Source organism: Pseudoliparis swirei, chromosome 24 (genome assembly GCF_029220125.1).
Source record: "Pseudoliparis swirei isolate HS2019 ecotype Mariana Trench chromosome 24, NWPU_hadal_v1, whole genome shotgun sequence".
NCBI classification, from domain to species: Eukaryota; Metazoa; Chordata; class Actinopteri; order Perciformes; family Liparidae; genus Pseudoliparis; species Pseudoliparis swirei.
The window spans coordinates 15,556,401-15,582,993 of record NC_079411.1 but is presented as its reverse complement, the minus strand read 5'-3'; the positions used below and the strand labels follow the sequence as shown (position 1 = coordinate 15,582,993).

Below are 26,593 nucleotides of genomic sequence, written 5' to 3'. Positions count from 1 at the left end.
CCTGTGGGATATGACAACTCAATAAAAATATATAGAAACAGTATATCTGTGCGTGTAACAAATGGAACTTTTCTCTGAATATTTAGAAGCCACACACACGCGCACACGCACACACAGACACACACAGGGACTGATGTAAAGCCAGACTCACAGAGTAAGCAGCTCGGACATGTTACTGAGGCTGTGGTTGGACAACGTGCTGATCTGGTTGTTACTCAAATCACTGAAAAGGAAACAGGAGATACATGAAACAGGCACAGGCAGTCCTGTCAACTCAGGCGTAAACAAATGCGTGCACACAGACACACACAAACCATGTGCAGTACAGTGCCACGCCCACATGTGGGCCAAACTAACACACATGAAAGTGATACGACGATAACAGTCCGTTAGTTCTGCTCTTCTTCTTCAGAAGGAGGTGGCGTGGGTGTGACTTACATGAGCGTTAGGTGTTTGTAATTTGAGAGCTCCGAGGGAACCTGGGTGAAGTGGTTACCATCCAGATAGCTGAGAGACAGACCGAGAGACAGAGGAGGTTTGCAACTGAGAGAGAAGTATGGAAGACAGAGCTCAAAACAGACTTTCTAATTAAAGCAGATGTTTTGGAGATCAGCGGTTTTCACAGAACGGCGACAAAGTGTCTCGTCTGAGGCCGTGGTCTCTCACTCACAGTTCGGTGGACTCTATGGGGAGGCCTTTGGGCAGTGTGGTGAGGCCCTTGTTGCTGCAGCGCACCATGGTGTCCAGACAGGAACACTCAGCCGGACACCTCAGCACCGGGGAGCAGCTGTTGTCATTTTTGCCTGACAGGGGAGAACGATAGAAAAGCGGTGATGAAAAAAGAAACACACGTCTCCGGTTGTTGCGCAGGCCTGCGCGAAAAGAGTGAATCTGCTCCGTCTCACCGTCTTCACAGGCAAAGTCCTGAACAGCTACGTCCTGGATGGGGATCTCCTTCAAGAAATACGGGCTCTGGCAGCGAGGGTTGCCGGTGACAATGCGCTTCCTCCTCAGCCAATCGCCGAGCCAAGCCAGGTGACAGTTACAGTTGAAGGGATTGGCCAGAAGGTTGCTGGGAAAAAAAGAAGAGCAATAATAATGTGTGTGTCTGTATGTGTGTGATGGTGTGTGCGTATGTGTGTGTACTCACAGTGTGGACAAGGAGTGCAGTGTGTCGAAGGCTCCGGGGTTCATGGAGGTGATCTGGTTGTCGTAGAGCGACAGGAGACGCACGGAGCTCAACCCCACGAAGCTGCTGTTGCTCACACAGCTGATACGGTTGCTCCTCAGCATACTGCTCACACACACACACACACACACACACACACACACACACACACACACACACACACACACACACACACACACACACACACACACACACACACACACACACACACAGACAGACCGGCGCAAAAGATCAAATATACTGTGCAATTTCCAAAAAAAGAAGATCATGATCATATAGTCACGTGAATTATGTACACTCACATGTTTTGAATCTTCTGTGGACACTGTCACAGTGTGTGAGGACATATTTGAATATGGCACACATATTAGATATGATAATGTGTATGTGTGTGTGTGTGTGTGTGTGTGTACCCACAGTGTGCGCAGGCCGCCGAGTCCCTTCAGCATGCGGTGGTGTATGTTCTCCAGCCTGTTGGAGGTGAGAATCAACTCACTGACCCCCGAGGCTCCTTCAAACGACCCCTCCTCGATATCACTGATGCGGTTGTTGCTCAGGTTACTGCGGGAGCGAGACAAAAAAGAGGGAAGACATGTCACAGATTCATCTTGTGCGGGCGGAGCCTTTCCTCATAGCTTTGTGACTTTCTGCACCCGATACGTTGACAACATGTCTGACTCACATCTTCCTCAGCTGAGGCAACTTTTTGAAGATGCCCGTCGCCTCCAACACGGTGAATTCGTTGTTGTTCAGGCGCCTCGGAGCGGAGAGGAGGAGAGGGCCGGTCAGAGACACAGATGGAGAACCACACCGGAGACGAACGAGGAGGAGCAGAGAGGAGATCAAGGCCACACGGTTTGCGGCAGAAAGACTCACAGCTCGGCGGTGTACTGGGGGATGTGGTCTGGTATCTTGGTGAGCTTCTGGTTGGAGCAGTCGACCGTGGTGCCCTCGCAGCGGCACTTCTCGGGGCAGGCCAAGTCTGCGAAGCAGTCCCCTCCGAGCTTGCTGCGGTAATCCTCTGTACCTGGTCGCGACCACAAGCACAACGTCAACGCCAGAGTCGGAAACCCAACCCCCTCCCCAGCATTTGCTGGTGGAGGTTTACACGGCATGCGGCCGGGGAGAAGGTCGTGACACGATGGAGGGACTTTGAAATGCGCTGCTTTTGTTTAGAGCGGCGATGTCTTATTGGAACGAACGTCGCTGATTCTGATGCAACATTCCTCATGTGCATTACTTCAGAATGCTGTATTTGTATCACGGGGGCTCAACAGGAGCCAAGCTCACGAGATACACACACACATGCACACGCACACGCACACACACACATACAATTTGTCAGCTTTTTTTCACAGAAGACACTTGGTCACACACACACACACACAGACACACACAGACACACACAAGCGTGCACACACACACACACACACACACACACACACACACACACACACACACACACACACACACACACACACACACACACACACACACACACACACACACACACACACACACACACAGAGTGACAGGAGATTGCTGTCTCTTGCGTCTTGGCCATGCTGTAGGGTTTCGCGGGGCCGTTCCATGGTGCTTGACAGAACCATGTTCCACTATAGGAACCTGGCAGCCACATGGTTAGATCAAGCACAAAGGAACAACCTGCTGACTGACTGCTCCTCCTGGGGGAGGGAGGGAGGAGAAGAGGATGAAGAGAGGAAGAGAGAGAGGAGAGAGAAGAGAGAAGAACGAAGAGGAACAGTGTGACAGATAAGAGGAGAGAAAAGGGTGAGAAGCAGGGAGAGAAGAGATGATAGAGAAGAGTGAGAGGAGATCGAGAGTTGAAAATAAGGGGTGACAAAAGAGGCTGAGGATGGTGATATAGATGAGCATGAGGTGAGTGGAGAGAAGATGGTGAGAAGAGGGATTGTTGAAGACAGAAGGTAAAGGAAAGATAAGAGAGGGAGAGGATGAGAAGGAGAGGGAGAAGGGGGAGAAAATATATGATGGGAGGAGAGGTGAGGTAAAGAGGAAGAATCCAAAGATGGGATGATGAGAAGCAGGAGACAGAGCCGTCTGGCTTAAAGGGAAACGCCTCGGCTGGAATGAAGAGAGGAGAGGAGCAGCTATAAAGGAGGAGAGGAAAAGAAGGTGAGGAGATGAGGAAGAGGGTGGGGAGGAGAGGAAGAGGGTGAGGAGTAAAGATCGAGCCTGGAAAGTAGACTGGAACATCGAAAGACGTCTAAACTCAAACACAACACAGGAGAGCAGAAACAGAGCAGGAAGCTACAGAGGAGTCGGAGGAGAGTTACAGCAGCACTGAAAGCAAGAGAAGCCCTGACGTACACAGACACACACACACACACACACACACACACACACACACACACACACACGTATACCAACAATCATGGGCACGCAAATAGCCAATCACAGAAAGGAAAAAATACATGATGAAATTGTATTTGTATTTTTGTGGTTTGTAAACAGACAAGAGGAGTCACAGGACAGGGTCAAAGGTCACTGTGGAAGGTTATAGGTCAAAGGTCAGAAGGCCGGCTCAGGAGGGAACGAGAGGAAAGGGGTTCGGAGCTGACGCAGAATCATGTGTGTTGTTACTTACAGCTGACATGGTGTACTCCTGAGTGTGTGAGAGGAAGCAGAGAGAGAAGAAGGGATTTCACTCGTTTGTTTTAACAGGAAGGGGGAGATGAAATACGGAGGGCGAAGATAAGAGAATCGCTGCAATATTTCTTCGTCCTCAGTCAATGATTCATTTCAAAGGGTAATGATTCGTGAATGGAGAGAATCTACGTTTGCACGGCTGATTGACATATTTTCCAGCATCCCTCTGCGCGTGGAAACTGCGTGACCTTCGGATGCTCCGCGGTGGGCGAAACAGACGCAGATGCTGGTGGCCACGCACGCTCATACGTTAGCTGTCATTCGTCGGGCAAGAAGTGAGGAGGGCTCGTGTCTGTGATCTCTAAATCTTTCCTCTGGTCTTCATGGAGTTTCACGTGCAGTGCCAGGACTGACGGCGGCCTTTTTAGTCCGATTGTTATTCCCCCTCTGTCGGCAAGGTTACGGTTACCCCCCCCCCCCCCCACCACACCTGGTGCCCGCTTGGACGAGATGCAACATGAAATTGTCGTGGCAGTCAAAAGGTGTCAGTCAAAGCAAAGTCACTCACTCACACTAGTGTCGGGAGTGTGTGAGTGTGCAGTATTCACTGTGAAGGACCAAACGGTGTCTTACCCACACACACACACACACACACACACACACACATACATGCTCGATGTACAATACCTGGGATGAAATATTGTTCTCTAGCTAATGGAGAGACAGATACAAAGAGAATACAAGTGAAAAATAGAGTACTCAGTGCTGTGTGTGTTTGTATGTATGTGTGTGTGTGTTCACATGAGAGAGAGAGAGAGAATGCTGAGGTTAGTGAAGAGAGGCTGAAGGAAAATCCCAGCAGGAAGACACAGAATGAGAAATCGGATCAATTTGGGTGTCACATTCTTAGGTGCCTGTGTGAGTGATCATAAATCATAATAGATCCTCAAAGATCGTGAAGTGTTCAAAGTTCACGTCAGGTTTTCTTACCTGAGCAGCGGAACTTTTTGCTCTTGATCTGTCCGATGCGTTTGTTGGCGAGCCGCCGGGGGCTGGTGCAGCGGGCGCCGCTCGTCTCAATGGGATTATCCTGCAAGTAGTCCGCCAGCCACTTCAGGTGGCAGTCGCAGATGAACGGGTTTTGGGCTAAGTGACTGACACACAGACACACACACACACACACACAGACAAAAACATACCAAGTAAGTTGTCAGAATCACATGTAGTTGTAAACATGTTGTGGTTGGCAGGTTTGTAATAAGAACACCTCAAGTATGTATTGTTTAACTGTCAAGTCAAATTATTATAGACTCTTTATTAACTTAAATGCCAAGATAACAGTACAATTAATTTTAAATTCAGAAATTCAATGTTTTACTGAATTGAAAATTATTTAATCATTTCAAATCTCTGTAACGGCAAAAAGCGAGACATAGCATGAGGCTCAGTAAAACTGTTATATATGTTATATATAGATCAGCCTACAATGTGCTATGTAATATAGGAGATCATTTGTGTGTTATTTTCTGCCATGGGGAGCACTGTAGCGAGACATTTCAGATCTACCGATGTTGTTGAAAGCTTACAGTTAACTACTGAAAGCTCCGTCAGCGCTGTTACCGGCGCTTGTACTGTTAGAGGTGTTACCAGCGCAGGCTTCTAACCACCACTAGCTTCTAACCACCACTAGATGTTAACCACCGGTGGAAGCAATAGAAAAAGCTCCCAATATCAATTTTACTGCCTTTGAATCTTATAAAAACTAGTTTTGCTGATTTAAGTGAAAACATGTTTTTTAATAAGACGGAATAACAAATTGTCCTGAAAATCCAAGATGCAGGAACAAAATAAAAACAGATCAATGTTCTTTTTTTATGCTGCGTTATTACAAAAATATAACAGATTTTTGGTCACGCCAGCGTATGACGATGGCCAGCTACTGCTCAAAATGTCACACCTTCTTATTCACAACATTAAGTCCATTCACTGAGCTGTGTGTGTGAGAGTGTGTGTACGTACAGTGTTTGAATGGCTCTCAGCGACGAGAAGGTCCCCTTGGCGATGGTTTGCAGCTTGTTGTCATAGAGGGAGAGCAGATTGAGGTTGTGGAGGTTCTGAAATGCGTCCACACGCAGGCACGCTATCTTGTTAGCATTCAGTAACCTAAAGAAAGAGAGTATTACATTTCACAGCATTTAATCACAAAGTCTGTGACAATGCTTTAGGCAAGCACTTTTCAGCAGAATATCAATGACAGGAGCTCTCAGCTGCAACTCCAACTCTGTGTGTGTGTGTGTGTGTGTGCGTGTGCGTAATATATATATTCATATACTCACAATAGCTGCAGAGAAAACAGTCCCTCAAACAGAGCTTTGGAAATCTCAGTGATCTTATTCCCATACAGTACCCTGTGGAGCACAAATAAGTTATGAATACGACCACCCATATCATCCGGTAAGACTATTCATATTCACACTCTGCAAGTACTGCGAACAGAGCCAAACCCAGTCCCCACTACCTTCTTTTTTCCACTAGCGTCTGTTTCTGTTGGGATCATTTGTTAACCTTTCATCAAACATTAAATCAATATTTATTGAGTGCTAAAACAATAAATACAATCTTTGATAGTGAGCCAGTGAATTTTCAGCATTCATGTTGGCCTGTGGGGAACAGATGCTGTAAATCTGAGTGTCGCCGATGAGGAATGTCAGCTGCCATATTCCCCACTTCCGGAAAGGTCCAAACCTTTGGCAAATCACCAGTAGTTACATCTGATTAAAATCTGATGTTAACACCAATATATTATTCTCATTTTACTAAATATGTATATTCTGCAGATATGTATTCCAAATATGGCTACTGCCGTGTGGCGCTTCCGTGGTGCCATGTGCATGTGTGTCCCGTTAGCGAGAGAGAGGCGAGTGTGTGTTCTGTTGCAGGGCGTAGTTGTGTATTTTGTATGCCGAATACAATTAGAATTACAGTTATTTTTCTTCCTTGTCTGATTGTCCGTATAGTTGGTTGTTTTGCAATCTTTTATTTATTCGGTTTTGATTGTCTGGTGTAACTTGTAAAAACTTAAAATAAAATGATTGAAAGAAAGAATTACAGTGAATAAGGTTTTAATGAAAAGCTTTTTACTGAAGAAGACAGAGAAACATCCAGAGGAAAACCCTAAATGATAACACCTTCATCAATAATGATTTGATAATGTTTTGGCGGGTTCCAAGGTAACATCAACAATATAATACAGTATGTAAACATTACGGACAGGTTATAAACACTCTTTATCCAACTGTCCCAATGAAGAAACTCCTGCATAAATCAGGCTCCTGTGGGAGTCGTGTACGCCGCTATCAGAGCAAAGCATACACAAAACCAGCCTGGGCTGAGACTGCCACTGCCTTGGCCAACGAATACCTTAGACGCTCCCACACACACACACACACACACACACACACACACACACGCACACGCACACACACACACAAGCTGGGAGAGCTATCAGTCATCTTCACGCTGAGTTGAGCTGTGTGTGTCCGCAGCCTACAGACATGTGTTTCAGATTGGCTTTTTGTTACTTCACTCTGCTGAGTGGCTGTCCCTGAGAGACTTGAGGTTGGGAAACACACTATGCGGTGGAGTGAACGCTTCATTTACGCCCCACAAGCACATTAGCACGTAGTGTAGCACATATTGGCTCATTTACTACCTTATCTAACCCAGGCCTGGCACACGATGAACACACAGCGCTGTTTAACGCGCAGGCCGCAGAGCATTTGGCGTGTCAGCATGGACGCATGTCCCATTCTCTTAGTGGTGTGTAATGATGTGGCAGAAACCCCCATTCAGCAATTCGGCATTCATGAATTATTGACTTTGGAGAGACGTCCTAATATAACTCCTGCGTGAAATAACTCTGCATCCACCGCCCCTCCTCTCTCGCCGTATACCTTCCTGGAGCTTCCCACGCAAAGCAGAGGCTCCAGCCTGGGAGGAGGCTGACACTGCCGACGTTATCGTTAAAGACACGTCCAAAATGTCTTTTTTATATTGCGAATGTGAAGTCACGAGTGAAGGATTCATCTAGTTTTCTTAATTTGGGATTTTTTATGTAAGATTTGGCAAATATTTCTCGACATAAAAAGATGAAAGATAAAAGTCTAATAGTGCAAGAAACATCAAAAATCAAAACCCCACATAAGCCACACCTATCAAACAGAATGGTGCACAATGATTATTATTAAAACTGACCTATTGCTCAGGGTCACTTGATTATTGTTACTTTGGTGCTAACATAAAATTTGCCCAAACTATGACGTCATGATTTTTGCCACTGCATTGGAGTGACAGCAGCTCCCACACAGTGGATCTGTGAGTCCTGAACGAGGCGTTGACCTGTAACACCACATGATAATGTAGCTAACTCATAATATGTTGACTGTTGGCATTGGAAGTAAAATAGTAAAGAGTAAGACTTTATATTAGAAGAGGACGTGGTCGTCATGACATCACCCGCTGGTTTGTGGACTGCGTGTTTGAAGCCTTATGTTCATCATTTTTTCCGTCGCCATCTTCTTAAAAAAACTATATTTGGACTGCAGAGACGGCGTATAAAGCTACGGTAGCAATCTGTCAATTACCTTGTAGCCCCACCCTAAAGCATACAAAGCTTTATGGTCCGTTTAACTTTACATGGACCATAATTTACGAAATGAATCATGCTGTATTGAATTAGACTTGAAACTAGAGATTGAGACAATAAACTTAGGTCTACAATGTTTACTGAGGGAATAAATCAAGAAACAAGTAGAGTAGATTTCTTAGACTTCTATACAACCAGACTTCTTTTTGCAACCGGAGGAGTTGCCCCCTGATGGACAGTCGAGAGAATGCATATTTCAGGCACTTCCCCATTCTGACATGCTAATGAAACAGCACCCTTTAAAGCACAGGTGTAAAACACAAAGCCTTGAAAGACACATGATCGCCCTTTCTTAAAAAAATTTAAGAAAAAACATCATGTGCTTTTATTTTGAAGATTTTTTTTTTGGCAGTGTTGTCTGCTCACGCTGCTTCATGCTGCGTTTACACCAAAAGAGAAGCGAACTCTCCCGTTGCTTGACTCGCGTGAGTTTACTCGCCGGAATATTTGTGATCCTTCGCTTCAGAGGGGGCGTGCTTATCACCATGGAAACAGTTCATTACTGCTGTCCACCACGGAAGAAATAACCACTATTTGTATATGTTGTGCAAGTGGCACAAACGTCGGTCCATCAAGCCCTCGTGTCTGGGTTCATAATATTAATATTATATATAATATTATCCGTGGAAAGCTTCCAGACGATCAATTCATCCTCCATAGTATCTGATTCAACGGCATGACGTCATTGACGTCAGGCGGAGCTTCTCAATTCTGATTGGCTTTAACGACTCATCCTCCCACTTTACGCCCAAGTAAAAAAATTCTGCATGCGGGAATGAGGCGCACTTTTCGCGTCAATCACATCCATTATGAATTCCTCCATCAAGTCTATGTCCGACTTACACTAAGGTTGAAGTGAGTGCTGCTTAATGTTTTTCAGTATTTACCTACTAATAAGGTAATCAGAAGAACAGGTAAAAAAAAATCTTTTTGTTTAATAATTTCAATCTTTTCATTAAATCAATTTGAGAAGTAAAAAATGTTCACAAATGTGAGTCTCAGCTTGTCATTCAGTGGTGAAGGTGGGTCACAGCCAGACCAGTGGAGAACCACTGGACCAGACCACATCTGTCACATGTTCTTAGCAGCTCATAATTATTTGTTGAGTTATTTCCTTCTCAACTGTGACAAAAAAAGCTTTGAACAAAGTTTATGTAATAAAGTGCGTATGATCTTTGATACAGTAATGTCTTTTTTTTATACAGTGTTACAAGTTACAACCGGCCCTTTAAGGGCAGCCATGATGCTGATGAAGCCCATGATTAAAATAAGTTTGACACCCCTGCTCTAAAGTCTTTAAATGCAAAGTCCCAGGTTGTAGATGCTAAGGAATAGTATAGCTAACAGCCTTTTATTGCAAAAATGTTCCACTGTTAAGCATCACAACAGACTTCCTGGTTCAACTTGACCTGTGCAATGAGGGATCACTTCAGACCTGCTCGCTTTGGTTTTCTCCTCCAAATAAAGTCGTTTATAATCTTTGGCCAAACTGTTTGCCTTGTGTGAAACACGTCTGATGATACTTTTGCGTCTTGCTTGCTTTGTTGTGGCAATGTCATTGTGTTCCACGGGCCCCAGAAATGAACTTGGTGGGTGCAAAGTGAACAGACAGACGCGATGGCTAACCGGGGGACTCAAAGGGCCATGCTGTGTTGCCGTTCTTGTGCACACTGGATCTTGAATACAAACACTTCACGCTGTACTCACAGGGAGTTGAGGGAGCGCAGACCTTGGAAGGCGTCCGAAGCCAACTCGGATATCTGGTTGTTGCTCAAGTCTCTGCGAGGAGGAGAGCCAAAGAAAAAAAAGAAAGAAAAGAGAGACGGAGAGATAGAGAGAAACATCAAAAGTGTAAGAGGTCAATCCAAACAGGAAGGAAACACAAGCCTTTGTGGGTGGTTGACAGGGTGCACCCTGCTCCTCATTTACTCACATCCTGCGCAGCTTCTTATAAGGAGAGAAGGCTCCGGCCGGGATCACCTTGATGGCGTTCTGCTCCAGTCGTCTGGAACAGAACATACACACAGAGGGGCGGCATTAACACCGGCCCGTAACGCGGAGCTATCTCCGCTGTATCGTTGGCTGCTGCTTGGCTTTGGGGAACATTCCCAGATAAGAAGCTTTGATGCCCACTGCCAACATCTGTCACGGTTCTCTGATGTTCTGCCCTCTTTGACGTCTATCTGGGCAGCGGTCCACGAAGTGCCTTAAAGCGAGACAAGCCAGGAGAGGCAAAGAGAGCGGGAGGGGCCAAACAGAAGAGACACAGACCCAAACAAGCGCTCTCTCAACATTTCACACGTTCAGTCGTCGTGACAGGAGATGCAGCGCGGAACACGATTTGCAAAGTAACCGTTCGATTGTGAAACGTTTCCCTATAAAACACTGTTTCTTATTCGCTGGTCTCATCTGATCCAGCTCTACTCCGACTCTTTATTCATCAATACCATGCCTGACGAATCACACGGGAGGTCTGTCATGTCCAAGTCCAAAAGCATTCTACTAAACATCTGGTCAAAGCTAGGTCAAACTAAAAGTCAAATCTCAAGTCTAGTCTAAGCACATCCCAAGACCCAAAATTTTGTCAAAATGGGTCTTAGGTCGAATTTAAGTTGGGAACTATTCGCAGGGTCGGCGGTTTGACACCCAGGTTTTTTAAGTCATGTCTTGGGAGTCAAGTGTCATGTGAGTCCCGTCTGCGTCCAGAGTCCTCCAGTCTCAAGGCTATAGCTCTTCTTAGTACTTAGTCCCTTTAAATCTGCTGGCTATATATTCTTGATGCCCCTCCCCCAGATAGAGATATGATTAGTCTTATCCTTCACATTAATCTTCCCATTCTTCCCCACCTCATTCCTTTATTGTTTTCTTACACAGGGAAGAGCTGCATGACCAGGCCTTCTCATTTCACACACGTGTGGTTTTATTATTCCACCGCGCGGAGAGAACGAGAAGCGGTGAAACATAAGAGTTCGCAAAGGAAAGGAAAGCGGAGAGAAACGCGGTCAGCAGAAATACCACTGCACCGAGAGCAGCGAGCAGGAGCTCATATATATATATATATATATATATATGTATATATACACTACCGTTCAAAAGTTTGGGATCACTTAGAAATGTCCTTATTTTTCAAAGAAAAGCATTGTTTTTTTCAATGAAGATAACATTAAATCAATCAGAAATACACTCTATACATTGTTAATGTGGTAAATGACTATTCTAGCTGGAAACGTCTGGTTTCTAATTAAATATCTCCAGAGGTGTATAAAGGCCCATTTCCAGCAACTATCACTCCAGTGTTCTAATGGTACATTGTGTTTGCTAATCGCCTTAGAAGACTAATGGATGATTAGAAAACCCTTGAAAACCCTTGTGCAATTATGTTAGCACAGCTGAAAACTGTTTTGCTGATGAGAGAAGCTATAAAACTGGCCTTCCTTTGAGCTAGTTGATTATCTTGAGCATCACATTTGTGGGTTAGATAAGACTCTCAAAATGGCCAGAAAAAAAGAACTTTCATGTGAAACTCGCCAGTCTATTCTTGTTCTTAGAAATGAAGGCTATTCCATGAGAGAAATTGCAAAGAAACTCAAGATTCAAGATTCAAGATGTTTTATTTGTCACATACACACACAGGGTGTGCAGTGAAATGAAAGTGGCAATGCTCAGCAGGAATGTGCAAGGGCAACAAGTACACACTATTTACAATAAAAAACAACACAATATTTACAGTAAGTGTGTGTGTGTGTGTGTGTGCCTAAGAGGGGCAGTTGTGTGGGTCTATGTGGGGGTCCTGGTGAGGTCGGAGTTCACAGTCCTGATGGCCTGAGGAAAGAAACTCCGTCTCAGTCTCTCTGTTCTTGCAGCGTGACTACGGAGGCGCCTGCCTGACCGCAGCAGCTGAAACAGTCTGTTGTTGGGGTGGTGAGGATCCTTCATGATCCTGCCGGCTCTGGTTCTGCACCTCCTGGTGTACAAGTCCTGCAGGGTGGCGAGTGTAGTTCCAATAGTGCGCTCAGCCGAACGCACTACTCTCTGCAGAGCCTTCCTGTCCTGAGCGGAGCAGTTGCCAAACCAGGCTGTGATGCTTCCTGTCAGGGCGCTCTCTACAGCTCCAGAGTAGAAGGACTGAAGGATCCTCTGGGAAACTTTAAATTTCCTCAGCTGCCTGAGGTGGTAGAGGCGCTGCCTTGCCTTTCTCACCAGAGTGTCTGTGTTCGTTGACCATGTCAGATCCTCGGTGATGTGGACTCCCAGGTATTTATACCGCTCACCCTCTCCACAGTAGTCCCGTTAATCCCCAGTGGTGAGTACGTCCTCTGTTGTTGTACCCTCCTAAAGTCCACAATCAGCTCCTTAGTTTTGGTGACATTCATGATGAGGCTGTTGTCCCGGCACCAGAGTGACAGATCAGCAACTTCCTCCAGGTAGGCCTTCTCGTCGTTGTCGGAGATCAGGCCCACCACCACTGTGTCATCCGCAAACTTGATGATGGTGTTGGAGCTGAACCTGGCCACACAGTCATGTGTGTACAGGGAGTACAGTAGGGGGCTGAGGACGCAACCCTGGGGGGATCCTGTGTTCAGGGTGAGGGGGTTGGAGGTGTGTCTGCCCACCCTGACCACCTGTGGCCTGGCGGTCAGGAAGTCCAGGATCCAAGCACACACTGTGGTGTTCAGTCCCAGCTCAATCAGCTTGCCGGCCAGTCTGGAGGGACTATGGTGTTGAAAGCTGAACTATAATCAATGAACAGCAGTCTCACATAGCCCCCTCTGGCTGTCCAGATGAGAGAGTGTGGTGTGCAGTACCTGGGAGACAGCATCATCCGTGGATCTGTTTGGGCGATAAGCAAACTGCAGCGGGTCCATGGAGGAAGGGAGGAAGGCGCAGATGTAGTCCTTTATCAGCCTCTCAAAGCATTTCATGACCACCGAGGTGAGGGCCACGGTCGGTAGTCATTCATACATGCTGGAGAAGCATTCTTGGGCACAGGGACAATAGTGGATCTCTTGAAGCAGGCGGGGACCACGGACTCAGCCAGGAGAGGTTGAATATTGTGGTGAACACTGGAGCTAGCTGGTTAGCACAGGTCTTCAGTACTCGCCCAGATATGCCATCTGGACCTGCAGCTTTCCTGGTGTTCACCCTCAACAGAGCCCTCCTCACACTGTGCTCGGTCACAGAGAGTGTGTGTTCATCCCCAGCGGTAGAACTCACCTCGGCTACGCTTAACGGTGTTGTTGTTAGCGGCGAGCTAGCGCTGTTGTTGCTAGCCTCAAACCGTGCATAAAATGAGTTCAGGTCGTCCGCTAGGGATGCGTCGGCACTCACCATTGCGCGGGTCTGCTCTGGTAGTCTGTGATAGTCCGTAGCCCCTGCCATAGGCGCCTGGTGTCGCGCTGCTCCATCTGTGATTCCACTCTGTCTCGGTACCTCCTCTTGGCTTCCTTCACCGCCTCCTCAGTCCATAGACCGCTGCCTTGTACTCGTCCATGTTGCGGATACAAGACCGGAGTTATAGGCAGCAATGCAGGCGTTCACAGCTTCACGGATGGATCTATCAACCCACGGCTTTTGGTTAGGAAAGACCCTAACTTTTACCGTGGGGACGATGGTGTCCGCTAAGCGTTGCTATGAGGCTCATTGCTACTTCCAAACTCGCTGGCGTCACTGGAACTGGATTGGATCATGTCCCAGTCGGCGACACGCAGAGCGTCCTGTAGCTCAGCCTCTGATTGGTCAGACCACCGCTACGTTCCTCGTCACTACCGCTTCCGCGATCTTTTGCCGGTACTCGGAAGCAAGAAAATGGCGGCATGGTCCGATTTCCTAACGGAGGAGAGAGACAGCCTTGTAGCCTCTCTTGAATGGCGTATAGCAGTGGTCCAACGTTCTTTCCCTCTGGTAGCACACGTAATGTGCTGGTGAAAGTTCGGCATGACCTTTTTAGGTTTGCCCTATTAAAGTCCCAGCCACCACCACAGCCGTCGGGATACTTGTTCTGATGCCGACATAACACATCATGTAGGTCCGATAGTGCTACGTCGGTGTCCGCTTGTGGTGGTATGTAGCGGCTGTGGTGATGACCGAGCTGAACTCCGGGAAGGTAGAATGTACGGCATGAGATCGTCAGATGTTCCAGGTTCAGTGAGCAGGAACGAGAAAGAGTCTTAATGTTCTTGGGGTCGCACCACTTGTTGTTAGTCATGAAGCAAACCCCTCCACCCTTAGATTTACCAGACTCTTCCGTTCTGTCTGCACGGAAAACAGAGAAGGACTCGGTTGGGCATATGACTCGATCCGGCACCAGCGGGGTCAGCCATGTTTCCGTCAGACAAAAGATGTTACAGTCCCTCATGTCCCGTTGGAATCTGATCCTTGCCCTAACATCATCCATCTTATTTTCCAGAGACTGGACGTTAGCAAGAAGGATGCTGGGCAGAGGTGGACGGTGGGCTTGAACTCTCAGTCTGTTCCGAATTCCGCTCCGTTTCCCTCGATGTTTTCGTCGTCTCCCCGTAGTAGCGGCTCCACTGTTGTTGTTGTGGTTCGCTCGTACGATCTCTGCCGGCCACGCTGGATCGATGGAAAAAGTGGACAAAAACCCTTGTTTTGCGCAAAAGTTTATGTCCAAAAGTGTGCTGCGGTCGTATGCTGTTAGTGCCGATGTGTTTGTGGCAAAGAAAATATTTAAAAAAAACACAAAAACTAAAAGAGCGCACAATCTCCGCGGAGCTACCTCGACGGCGTCTGGACACAGCCGCGCCATCATCAGGATGCAAACTGAAAATTTCCTACAGCGGTGTGTACTACTCCATTCAGAGAACAGCACAAACGGACTCTAACCAGAGCAGAAAGAGAAGTGGGAGGCCCCGGTGCACAACTCAGCAAGAAGACAAGTACATTAGGGTCTCTAGTTTGAGAAATAGACGCCTCACAGGTCCTCAACTGGCAGCTTCTTTAAATGGTACCCGCAAAACGCCAGTGTCAACGTCGACAGTGGCGGAGTGGCAAAGAAAAAGCCATATCTGAGACTGGCCAATAAAAAGAAAAGATTGGTATGGGCAAAAGAACACAGGCATTGGACAGAGGAAGATTGGAAAAAGGTGTTATGGACAGATGAATCCAAGTTTGAGGTGTTTGGATCACACAGAAGAACATTTGTGAGACGCAGAACAGGTGAAAAGATGCTGGAAGAGTGCCTGACACCATCTGTCAAGCATGGTGGAGGTAATGTGATGGTCTGGGGCTGCTTTGGTGCTGGTAAAGTGGGAGATTTGTACCAGGTAAAAGGGATTTTAAATAAGGAAGGCTATCACTCCATGTTGCAACGCCATGCCATACCCTGTGGGCAGCGCTTGATTGGAGCCAATTTCCTCCTCCAACAGGACAATGACCCAAAGCACACCTCCACATTGTGCAAGAACTATTTAGGGAAGAAGCAGGCAGCTGGTATGCTGTCTGTAATGGAGTGGCCAGCACAGTCACCAGATCTCAACCCCATTGAGCTGTTGTGGGAGCAGCTTGACCGTATGGTCCGCAAGAAGTGCCCATCAAGCCAATCCAACTTGTCGCAGGTGCTTCAGGAAGCGTGGGGTGACATTTCAACAGATTACCTCAACAAATTAACAGCTAGAATGCCAAAGGTCTGCAATGCTGTAATTGCTGCAAAAGGAGCATTCTTTGACGAAAGCAAAGTTTGAAGAAAAAAATTAATACTTCAAATACAAATCATTATTTCTAACCTTGTCAATGTCTTGACTATATTTTCTATACATTTTGCAACTCATTTGATAAATAAAAGTGTGAGTTTTCATGGAAAATACGAAATTGTCTGGGTGATCCCAAACTTTTGAACGGTAGTGTATATATGTGTGTGTGTTTGTGTGTGTTAGCCTTACATCTCAGTGATGGTTTCGGGCAGGTTGGTGGGTATTTCCGTCAGGCCCTTCCCTCGGCAGTCCACGATGTTGTTGCTGCAGGTGCAGGACTCCGGGCACTGTAACACACTGCAGGAGGAAGATGATGACGACTGGTGACCTACACAGAGACAGAGGGCCAGTGTTATCCAGTTGTGAGAGAGAGAGAGAGAGAGAGAGCGAGAGAGAGAGACACTGTCTCTAAATGTGACAGTGACCGTGTCCATCCACAGTTCTCTTTTGTAATCTTTGTGCTGTGCAGGACAATCGGACCGGTGCACACTTCAGTGATACCATGCAAAGGAAGATGAGTACTTGCCTTCATCTCCGTCTTTGAAAAGCAAAGGACGGTAAGAAAAAAAAGAAGCAAAACGAGACAAAGCAAAGGATGAGCTCGATGCCGTGGAACGGCAAGCAGTCGCAAGTCACACAAAATAAAGAAGCAGAAACATGACCCCCACCTGCGCAGGCAAACTCCTTCTTCTGCACCTCGGGCACATTGTGGCCCCGCAGGTGCGGCGGGGCCATGCACTGCGTGTAGAGGCCCAGGCGGGGGCGCTGCCTCAGCCACTCCGACAGCCAGGCCACGTGGCAGTCACACTGCAGGTTGTTTGAGTGCAGGCGACTGTGGGGGGTGGCGGGGAACAAGAAGAGAGGAGGACAGTGATGAGGCACTCAGGGGGCGGGGCTACATGGAGGACATGTCGATCAATCGGTAGCACGGATGGCCGTTTGCCACTTACAAGGTCCTGAGTTTGGGCATGTGGTTGAAACTGGCCACGGACAGCCGGCTGATGTTGTTGTTGTTCAGGGTGCTGAGGAGGAAACAGAGGGCGTGTCATTTTGGATTGCAGTCGGCACAAGGAGGGAGGCAGGGGGGGGGGGGGTGTGATCAGTGCAACTTTTAACGGCTTCTCGGTTAAGATCTCGATAACCACCACATCTGTCGGCCACTTAGCCCGACAGGGTCCACCCGACTCATTCGATGAAAACCATCTTTACCTTTTTGTTAGAAACAACAATAGAAACAGAGTTGAGTCCCTCAGCCTGCAGGATGGACAGCCACTGAGCGGTGTCTTTTTTATTAAGCTAAAAAAAATAAAAGGGCAAGCCCCACTTGTAATTTATGAAATGAAAATATAAATGTTTTAATTAGTTTTTTAATATCGTTGGTTGGACAAAAGAAAGAATGTGAACTCGACCAGGCTCATAACTCAGATCGGCATGGAAACAGGCGGATAGTTACCGGACCAGTTGGACTTTTGAAATCAATCCGCCTCACAATACGATGAAAACGAATATCTGTACGGAGGCTCTGTGATCTTTAATTTGTTATCAGAAGAGGAGACGCTCCGTGATCGGGCATCAAGTGTCATTCTTAAATGCATATATGCCGCTTTTTTTCCCTTCCCCATGGAGCTGCAACGCAGCCCCGCAAAGGTCAACGAGGGCGTTGGCGGCGACGGAGTGGACGGGTACTCACAGCACTTCCAGGTCACGCAGCGCTCGGAAAGCCCCGTCTTCGATGCAGCTGATGTGGTTGTAGTCCAACTGGCTGCACACACACACACACACATGAAAAGATAAAAGCTGTAACAAGACGTGTCAATATATCATCAGGTGAAATTCTCCCTCGCACTCACTGCCTTTCTCCTCTGCTTTACTTCTGTCTCCCGCGCTCACTGTTCTTTTGTATCCTTCCTCGTTTGCTGCTCTCGTCTATGTGATGTCTAATTTGTACACGTCGCCCTTTACATCCTTCCCTCTCTCTCCCTCTCTCTCATTTATTTCTTTTTTTTTCAAAGAATCGCTTTGCTGAAACAATTTAATGAAGTCATAAGGATGGTAAATCATGTGCCGTCACCCACATGCTAATGTACGCACACACACACACACGATGTCCTGACATTATATAATAATTGCGAGCCATTTAACAAAAAAAGATGTTGAAAGAAGAAATCCATATTCCTACGATTATTGCTGGGCAATTACTCTCCCTGCGAAATGAACAATAATTATCTTCAATCATCATAACTAGGACTGAGGCCAAACAAAGAGAGAAAACAACGGAAATGACAGTGACACACACGCTAACGAGCAGCGGTGCCAGTCAATACAGCAAGCAGGAGGCACACATGACATTTAACACAATTAAATATTAATGTGCCCCCATGGGGATGGGGGCTTGTGCACATATTTGAAAGCGAGCTGTGCAGATGTGATTTGTGCGTGTGTATAATATATATATATATATGTATATATATATACATATATATATGTATATATATATTGGAAAAAGTACCACCAAAGTGCCACTTACAGGTTCTTGATCTCTATGGCTCCCCTGAAGGCTTTTCTCGGGACCCCCTGAATCTGGTTCTCGCTGAGATCCCTGGGACAGAGAGAGGGGAAGGGTGAGGAGGAGGAGGAAGAGGAAGAGGAGAAGCAGATAAAGAAGAAGAGGAAGAAGAGAGGATGGGGGAGAAATAAAAAGTTAATCCGAGCTGTCACAGAGTCACTGGCTTTGCTGCACAAGTAATCACCTACATGTGGCAGGGGGGTGGGGGGTGGGGTGGGGGGGCAGAGACTTCAGAGCCAAACGGACAATCTGCAAAATTGAGTTCCTTGTACGCAGATTGCCAAATGTGATCGGCTGTCTCTGCTCGTCTCTCTGACGGGCAGCATCCGCCCGTCTGCTTTTTAGACATCCACCCCACTGGATGTACGAGGGGCGCTTGAATGATCTGCAGGGGGCACTGGTGACCTCTGCTTCCCACGAGGCTTCCTGTTCTTCCCCCACCAACCCCCTCCTCCTCCTCCTCTTTCCTTTTGCTTCTAAGGACTGAGTGATGGAAATGTGTGTGTGTGTGTGTGGGTGTGTGTGGGTGTGGGTGCGTACACTGGGGTTTACAGAGATTACATTCCAGCCACTTTAAACACACACACACACACACACACACACACACACACACCAACAGGTGTTCCTCGGTCCTTACATGTGAGCATAAAGCACACATGAACAGGTTACTCACATAAACTAAATCTGCCGCCCGCAACCGAGTGAAATACTCTCCATTGCTGGTTGGTATAGCAACTTGATTTAGTGAAGGACACACACATGTATGTGTTGGAGAATGTGCACACAAACAGTGAAATGAAATGAGGCTGCAACACGCACGAGCAAATATCAGTAAAATATAATGTAAAGCAGGAAAGATAGGAGCGGATTCAGCTGTCTGGATAAACAAATCACCTCCTCTAGACATCTTCACGCTGTCTCGGAGTGCTCGAAAGCGCTCGTGTGTGTATGTGCGTGTGTGTGTGCGAGTTCTGCCACCGATGCACACACAAGCTCCAGACAAGACCGTCTGACCCTTCACCGTTGGCCCTTCAGCTCTTGACCCCGACTGTGGCGACGTGACCTCCAGCGTGCTCATCGGCTAACAGCTAATGCCCAGCCACATTCCTCACATTCCTGCATGTGTGTGTGTGTGTGTGTGTGATTGCCTGCGCGCGATGGTATAAATGAGTATGCCAGGTATCATCCGTCTCCTATGTTTCCACCTGCTGCTTCCTTAGCAGCATCTGAAGTGATGCTTTGTTGCAAATGATAAAGAAGAATGAGAGACCGCAGCAAGCGGGGGGCCGATGGGAGGGGAAGGACCTGAAGGTCAGGGTCGCTGCTTTAAGGACCTGAAGGTCAGGGTCGCTGCTTTAAGGACCTGAAGGTGAGGGTCGCTGCTTTAAGGACCTGAAGGTGAGGGTCACTGCTTTAAGGGCCTGAAGGTCAGGGTCGCTGCTTTAAGGGCCTGAAGGTGAGGGTCACTGCTTTAAGGACCTGAAGGTGAGGGTCACTGCTTTAAGGGCCTGAAGGTCAGGGTCGCTGCTTTAAGGGCCTGAAGGTCAGGGTCGCTGCTTTAAGGGCCTGAAGGTGAGGGTCGCTGCTTTAAGGACCTGAAGGTCAGGGTCGCTGCTTTAAGGACCTGAAGGTCAGGGTCGCTGCTTTAAGGACCTGAAGGTGAGGGTCGCTGCTTTAAGGACCTGAAGGTGAGGGTCACTGCTTTAAGGACCTGAAGGTGAGGGTCGCTGCTTTAAGGGCCTGAAGGTCAGGGTCACTGCTTTAAGGACCTGAAGGTGAGGGTCACTGCTTTAAGGACCTGAAGGTGAGGGTCACTGCTTTAAGGACCTGAAGGTCAGGGTCACTGCTTTCTGCAAAACAACATTCAATACCAAACTGTCCCCTCAAATGTGAGGGTTTACTGCTTTTCCGCCTTTTGTAATCGTGCACGGTTTGGACCGTTCGGTTGGACAAAGCGAACAAGCTGAAGGCATCAATCTGGCTCTGCCCAAGTTATGAGAGGGGAAACTGTGGCACATCATTCTAACCCAGTCAGAAAAAATCAATAAAATGTTGCATCTGGCTTTCACGTGAGCACCTGTACCTGCCTGCAACCACACACACACCGACACCGACACCGACACACACACACTAACATGCAGGTGATTGTCAGGTTGTTCTTAAGGAGGCCGCTATTCATCACTCGGACCACCAGAGAGAGAGAGAGAGAGACGGTGAATAGCATGTTTCCCCCTACGAGCAAATTGACTTCTTCGAAACTTGGGAGTGGATTTTGTTCCTCTGCTTTGTGCCAAGACACCTGATTAAATTCCATCTCTAGTTAAATGCTTTGGTGGATGTCCAAACCACTTCCCCCCTTCCTCTCTTCCTCGTCCCTTTCCATAAGCCTTTTTTCTCTCTCTCACTCTTTCTCTGAAATCGCTCTTGCTTTTGGACTTCCTCAAAGTTTAACCCCTCACCTCTGCCCCTGTGCCCAAACCGGGAGGTTACCCTCATTAAAAGAGGCTCCTGCTGAGCGCTGTGTGTGTGTGTTTTTGTTTGAAGGGGCCGGAGGTATTAAATCTACACAGGAACTATATCACGCTGCTAAGTTAAGAACTTGAAAGAAAACTCACACACGCACACACACGCACACACACGGTTGCTGAAAACGGACAGATGTCAGCACACTGCTCTGATGCAAAGTAGGAAAACAGACACCGGTAACCTGCTCTGGGAGCGCTCGTTTTGAACGCCAGCACTGCTGATCAGGCGATGCAGGAGCGGGTGTTGGACTGTATTCATGTTTACTATTTGGATCATACCATTGTGAACGTGCCCGTTGAACAGGTGGCATTCATGAAGAAATAATAATTTTGGACGATTGTAGAGAATAGAAACAGCTTTAAAAAAAGATTTAACCAGCAGATGTTGATCTCCAGCTGATGTTGGCAGTCATGCAAAAGAAGAAGAAGAAGAAGCCAAAGAAAAACAGTTTTCTATTTTTTGGGTGTTTCACTGTGGACCGAGATCTTGTCCCAATCGTGGAGACGTGGTCTTTTCTGACCTTCATCTTTGTCTTTTTGTCTCACCTCTGGTGGCCCAGGTTGTGTGTGTGTCTGTGTGTGTGTGACAGAGTCAGGTCTCCAGTGTTAAGAGCTTAGTGCTGCTTTTCTAAAGGGCCTTTTCAGAGTGAGAGGGGCTTTTGACGCCCTGCGCGTCTAAGAAGACCTGGGCATGAAAGAGCAGCACTCAATTCTCACACATGCACCCCTCATCTTACCTCTCCTCCCTCCCACTCTGCTCTTTCTCTCCCACACTGGACACACACACACACACACCTACTGTTATACAGTTTCTCAACCTCTTTTGTACGTGCCCCACTGCCACGTGATTCTTCCCAGGTCCAGCAAGACTGTGTGTGTGTGTGTGTGTGGCGGGGTTTAGCCCACAGTTGGCAGAGCAGTAAACTAATCATCTTGTTCAAATCCCTTTCGGAGACCTTAATCCTATTAAGTGTCGGAATGTGTGAATGGGCGAAGAGAGAGCTGGAAGAAAAAAAGGGAGAGAAAGTGAGGAAGAAAAATGTGAATTAAGGAGATACAGAGAGACGGATGCTTTACAGGAGAGGAGGAGCGGGTGTGGAGTTTCTGGTGTATCGAGCAGGATGGCCATGAGGAAAACGTGTGTGTGCGTGTGTGTGTGGACCCTTCAGCTAATTCAGGGAGCAACGGCGTGAAGTGGACCCCCAAAGATCACACTTCTGTGAGCAATTAGGAGTAGAAAGACGCCCAGAAGAAAGGAGAGGAGGCGAGGAAGGAGAGGAGAGGAGAGGAGGAGACAATGCAGAGGATTACTGGACACACTGGGGCAGCGCTAGCACCTGGGAATGTGGAGGAATGTGACGGAGATCTTGGGTGGCAGACTGTTGAAGTGTGAGCGACTCGAAAAAAATAATATATAAATGCTTCTTTACTATTTGCTCTTTCAATACATCCAAGTTATTAAGCAGAATCATACACACACACACACACACACACACACACACACACCTCGTCTTTCAGCCGCTCTCTTCTGAACCAATATTGACGTTGCTCATCAGTGGTCGTCTCCTCCTCCCCTGCCTCATTGTCTGTTTTCTCTTTATTCCTCATCACGCCTCGCACACACACTTTAAATGCCAGGTAAGACAGTAGCTATGGTTACCGGAGCAGGGTGGACAGCTGGGGAACATTTTGACTCGACGGAGAGGGTGTCCCCGGTGTCCGTGTGTGTGTGTCCGTGTGTGTGTGCGTTGATGTTGTAACATCAGAGAGGGCTCCTGCTAACAGAAGCTCCTCTCTGTTTTACGTCTCTTCCTTTACACTCTCAATACGGACTCGGTGGAAACGCTACGTCCGGCCTCCTGACCTCCCACATAGAAAGCTCCCGGTCGTGTTGTAGCACGGCTTTCCACAAAGCCCAAAGCTGCGAGGCTCTCAGCAGGATGCCAGTGTGGCTCCGGCGTCCTGTTGCCGAGGGAAACGGGCCGACACGACGCATCTTTCCACGTCTATCTTTGGAAGATTATCTGGTCCCGAAAACAAAGCTGTGAAATATACACTAGGGAGCATGTGTGTGTATGTGTGGGTGTGTGTCTGTCTGTGTGTGTGTGTGTACATGCATGTGTAAAACCAGACTGGAGATTAGTCAGCGGTCTGAGGCTGTGACATCATCGGGAATGTTTACACGAGTAATTATAGAGGATCAAGGAATACATCTGTAGCATACACACACATACACATGCACACACACACACACACACACACACTCACACACACAGAAAAATGGAAGACGGCTTGCAGTAATACAGTAATTGCACATGAGGAGAGCTGGAAGGCACCCAGTATTGGAGACACGGTTCCCCCTCTAATCCTGAGGATGATGATGATATTTAAATTTGAAGCTACCTCCGCAGGAACCGTACACCTGTGGCGCTCTGACTCACGCGTTACAAAACTTGCATGTCATCAGGTAAAATTCAAACAGTTGTAGGAAACATCTCCCTCCCACAGGAACCTATAAAACCCTGTTCCTCTGTGTGAGTAACGCACATGAGTTGATACACAAGAAGAAAAACACACAAATATACACACACACGTATGTCAAGTACACTTTTGTGTTCGGCTAGGAGTGATTTTCAATGAGTGGAATATGAATACACGGATGGATAACATGTCTAAACTCGCAACCAATGAGACGGCGAGGGTTCCTCTGATGTTTTGGAAAATTACAAAAATAATGTTCCTTTATTGATCCCCGTGGGGAAATTCTGGGGATCAGTGGGGAGCAACAGGGGGTTCAGTGTCTTGACACTTCGACATGCAACTATGGGGAGAGCGGGGATCGTTACGGGATGACCACTCTCCTCATTGAGCTACAGCGGACCCCTAAAAAACACAATTTGTCAGAAGTGGGATAAAATATGCAAGTTGGCAAACAATGGATCTGTAAACGTTGCCTGGGCTTTGAGTGCTCGGCTGTCAGAATGGATATTCCAGCAGCGATGCACTGAGGAGTTCCTGCTGGTGTTGCAGTCTAAGGGGTGACCGTGTTAACCGGTGACTCCCAGACCAACACACTTGTGTGGCCGATTGACTTTCGACTCGTGGGAATAATTTTGTAGAGTCACATCCCTCCCTCCCCTCCACTGATTCCTCCCGTTTCCACGCCGCTTATATTTCACTTACTCCACCCCTCCCCCCCCCCTGTCCTGCTCGCTGTGTAATGAGACTAATCCATCAGCCAGAAAGAATTAATCGTATTCCGATAGCGGTGTGTTCGCTCGCTCCTCTCTACAAGTCAATACTCCCCACTCCAACACCTACACCCTGTCTATGACGGGGAGGCTGTGTGTGTGTGACAGTGTGTGTGTGTGTGTTGTGTGTTTAAACCAGCTCAGCACTATGACCAAATTTATTACAGCCTTTGCCTGGATAAGTGTCTAAAACACACACGCACGCGCACACACACACACACACAGCTAAAATGGCCGCGTCGCCAAACCACCGCTCCTCGACCACAAGCTCTTGGGTAAGTGACATCACATCCTTTTCCTGCTTGCCTCTTACGTTGCCATACAATAAATAGGAGAGATGAATTGAAAGTGAGAGCACATGGACACGTGTCTGAGTTTGCGTGTGTGTGTGTGTGTTTGTCTCTCTTGCCAGGTCATAAAGTTTTTTTTCTTCCACTCACATCTTTAAACCTAAACTGCCACAAACTCTGTGACCCAATCAGCCTCCTCCTCCTCCTCCTCCTCCCTGTCTGCCTCCTTTCCAGTTAAAAGCCACAACATCCCTCTCACAATAGGATAACGTATCAATCTGGCGCCCAGCGATCCTTTTGTTGTTTTCAGACTCAGCTTTTCTGTCTATCTTCCTCCTCCTCGCGGTTCGCTCTGTCCATCAATCCATCGCTGGGTTCATCTGATTCATTGCAGCGTTCTTCTCTTCTATCAATCTTTGCTGCACATCCGGCACGGGGCACGGGGCGAAACGGCCGGGGTTAAAAAGTACAACGTTAGAGTGTGTGTGTGTGTCTGTTAGGCTGGTTTGTTTCACCGGTTTGGAAGCGGATAAAGAAACAAAATAAACAGCTCATAAACAATTTAACAGTGAGGAAAATAAAGCTTTTGGTTTTGTTCCTCCTCTAACAATGAGTGACTGTGAGGAGACGGTTTGCGAGAGCGCGTTTGTACATCAGGGAGGAATGTTTATGTCGTAGAGTGTGTGTGTGTGTGTGTGTCTGTGTGTGGAGGCAGAGGTCTGCAACAGCGATGACTTACTCACGCTGGTGTTATTATTCACAGTTTACAAACCATGACAAGCAAGACAATCACGCACACACTTTCCCTCTCTCTCTCTCTCTCTCTCTCTCTCTGGGACGCACGCTGGCACACACACACACACACACACATCTCTCTTTCCTCCCCTGTGTTTACCCAGCAGCTTGGGAGTGACATGCTGGCGAGACTTTGTCTTGCACACATGCACACACACACAGATACGCACACATGCACGCATGTGCGCACAAACACACGCACACACACACACACACACACACACACACACACACACACACACACACACACACACACACTCAGACACACAGACAGACACTAATTGAAGGGAAATGTCACCTTGCAACGTGCTCGGCCCGTTTTCTGCGACAGGAGCACTTTGGTTTAGTTAAAGGTTGTTTTACGTTCAACGGTGATCAAATATTTCTGTGCCCGATCACAACCATGAAGGAAGAGGGTTTTTAGTGGCTTCAGTTGAAGGAAAACAAACTTAATGAGTTGCCAAAGAACATCTTACAGACAAGTTCAACATCAGCACTTTGTGGCTCATCAATAAACTCATTATTTCAATAACTAATGGTGATGTTTTCATGAGAGATTAATTGATTGGATTGATTACATGTTGGGTCAATAAAAAAGCCGGAGAACACTTGTCTTGTCCAGTCCAACGGCCTACGATGCTAGAGTTCGCTGGTTCAATAGGTGCAGAGACGGATCACATTTCCCCCTCTAGCCGCTGTGTGTGTGTGTGTGTGCGCGTGTTAGAGACAGAAAGTGTTTCCTCCCCTGAGGCCTCTCACTTGAACTCGGTGTGAGAATGAACCTCTTGTCAATCGTCTACTCGGGGCTGTTTAGGGAAATGAGGGATTCGTCAGTCGGCCGCTCGGCGCTGCTCGAGAGGCCGACGAGGCTGCGGCAGTTAACAGTATCCCACCGAGCACCTGCGCATCGCTTTTAGACCACAGAGAGCGGGGGA

The 26,593-nt window shown here is 47.4% G+C and overlaps 1 protein-coding gene across 9 annotated transcripts in view; it reads right to left on the bottom strand.

Moving 5' to 3' along the window:
- Positions 1 to 26,593, bottom strand: part of slit2 (slit homolog 2 (Drosophila)) — an 85,119-nt gene that overhangs the window by 13,576 nt on the left and 44,950 nt on the right. For 6 of the 9 annotated variants that reach the window (XM_056408774.1, XM_056408767.1, XM_056408770.1 and 3 more), the window contains 19 exons: positions 18,759 to 18,830; positions 17,922 to 17,993; positions 17,182 to 17,253; positions 16,900 to 17,063; positions 16,421 to 16,559; positions 10,456 to 10,527; positions 10,230 to 10,301; positions 6,154 to 6,225; positions 5,837 to 5,980; positions 4,808 to 4,971; positions 4,505 to 4,528; positions 2,066 to 2,216; positions 1,872 to 1,946; positions 1,607 to 1,750; positions 1,151 to 1,294; positions 906 to 1,072; positions 671 to 803; positions 439 to 507; positions 152 to 223 (listed from right to left, as the gene is read on the bottom strand). In XM_056408774.1, coding sequence (XP_056264749.1) covers positions 152 to 223; positions 439 to 507; positions 671 to 803; positions 906 to 1,072; positions 1,151 to 1,294; positions 1,607 to 1,750; positions 1,872 to 1,946; positions 2,066 to 2,216; positions 4,505 to 4,528; positions 4,808 to 4,971; positions 5,837 to 5,980; positions 6,154 to 6,225; positions 10,230 to 10,301; positions 10,456 to 10,527; positions 16,421 to 16,559; positions 16,900 to 17,063; positions 17,182 to 17,253; positions 17,922 to 17,993; positions 18,759 to 18,830 — 2,022 coding nt within the window. Of the gene's footprint in view, positions 1 to 151; positions 224 to 438; positions 508 to 670; positions 804 to 905; positions 1,073 to 1,150; positions 1,295 to 1,606; positions 1,751 to 1,871; positions 1,947 to 2,065; positions 2,217 to 3,815; positions 3,834 to 4,504; positions 4,529 to 4,807; positions 4,972 to 5,836; positions 5,981 to 6,153; positions 6,226 to 10,229; positions 10,302 to 10,455; positions 10,528 to 16,420; positions 16,560 to 16,899; positions 17,064 to 17,181; positions 17,254 to 17,921; positions 17,994 to 18,758; positions 18,831 to 26,593 lie in introns of all 9 variants that reach the window. The other 3 variants (XM_056408769.1, XM_056408773.1, XM_056408768.1) reach the window with 2 other exon arrangements.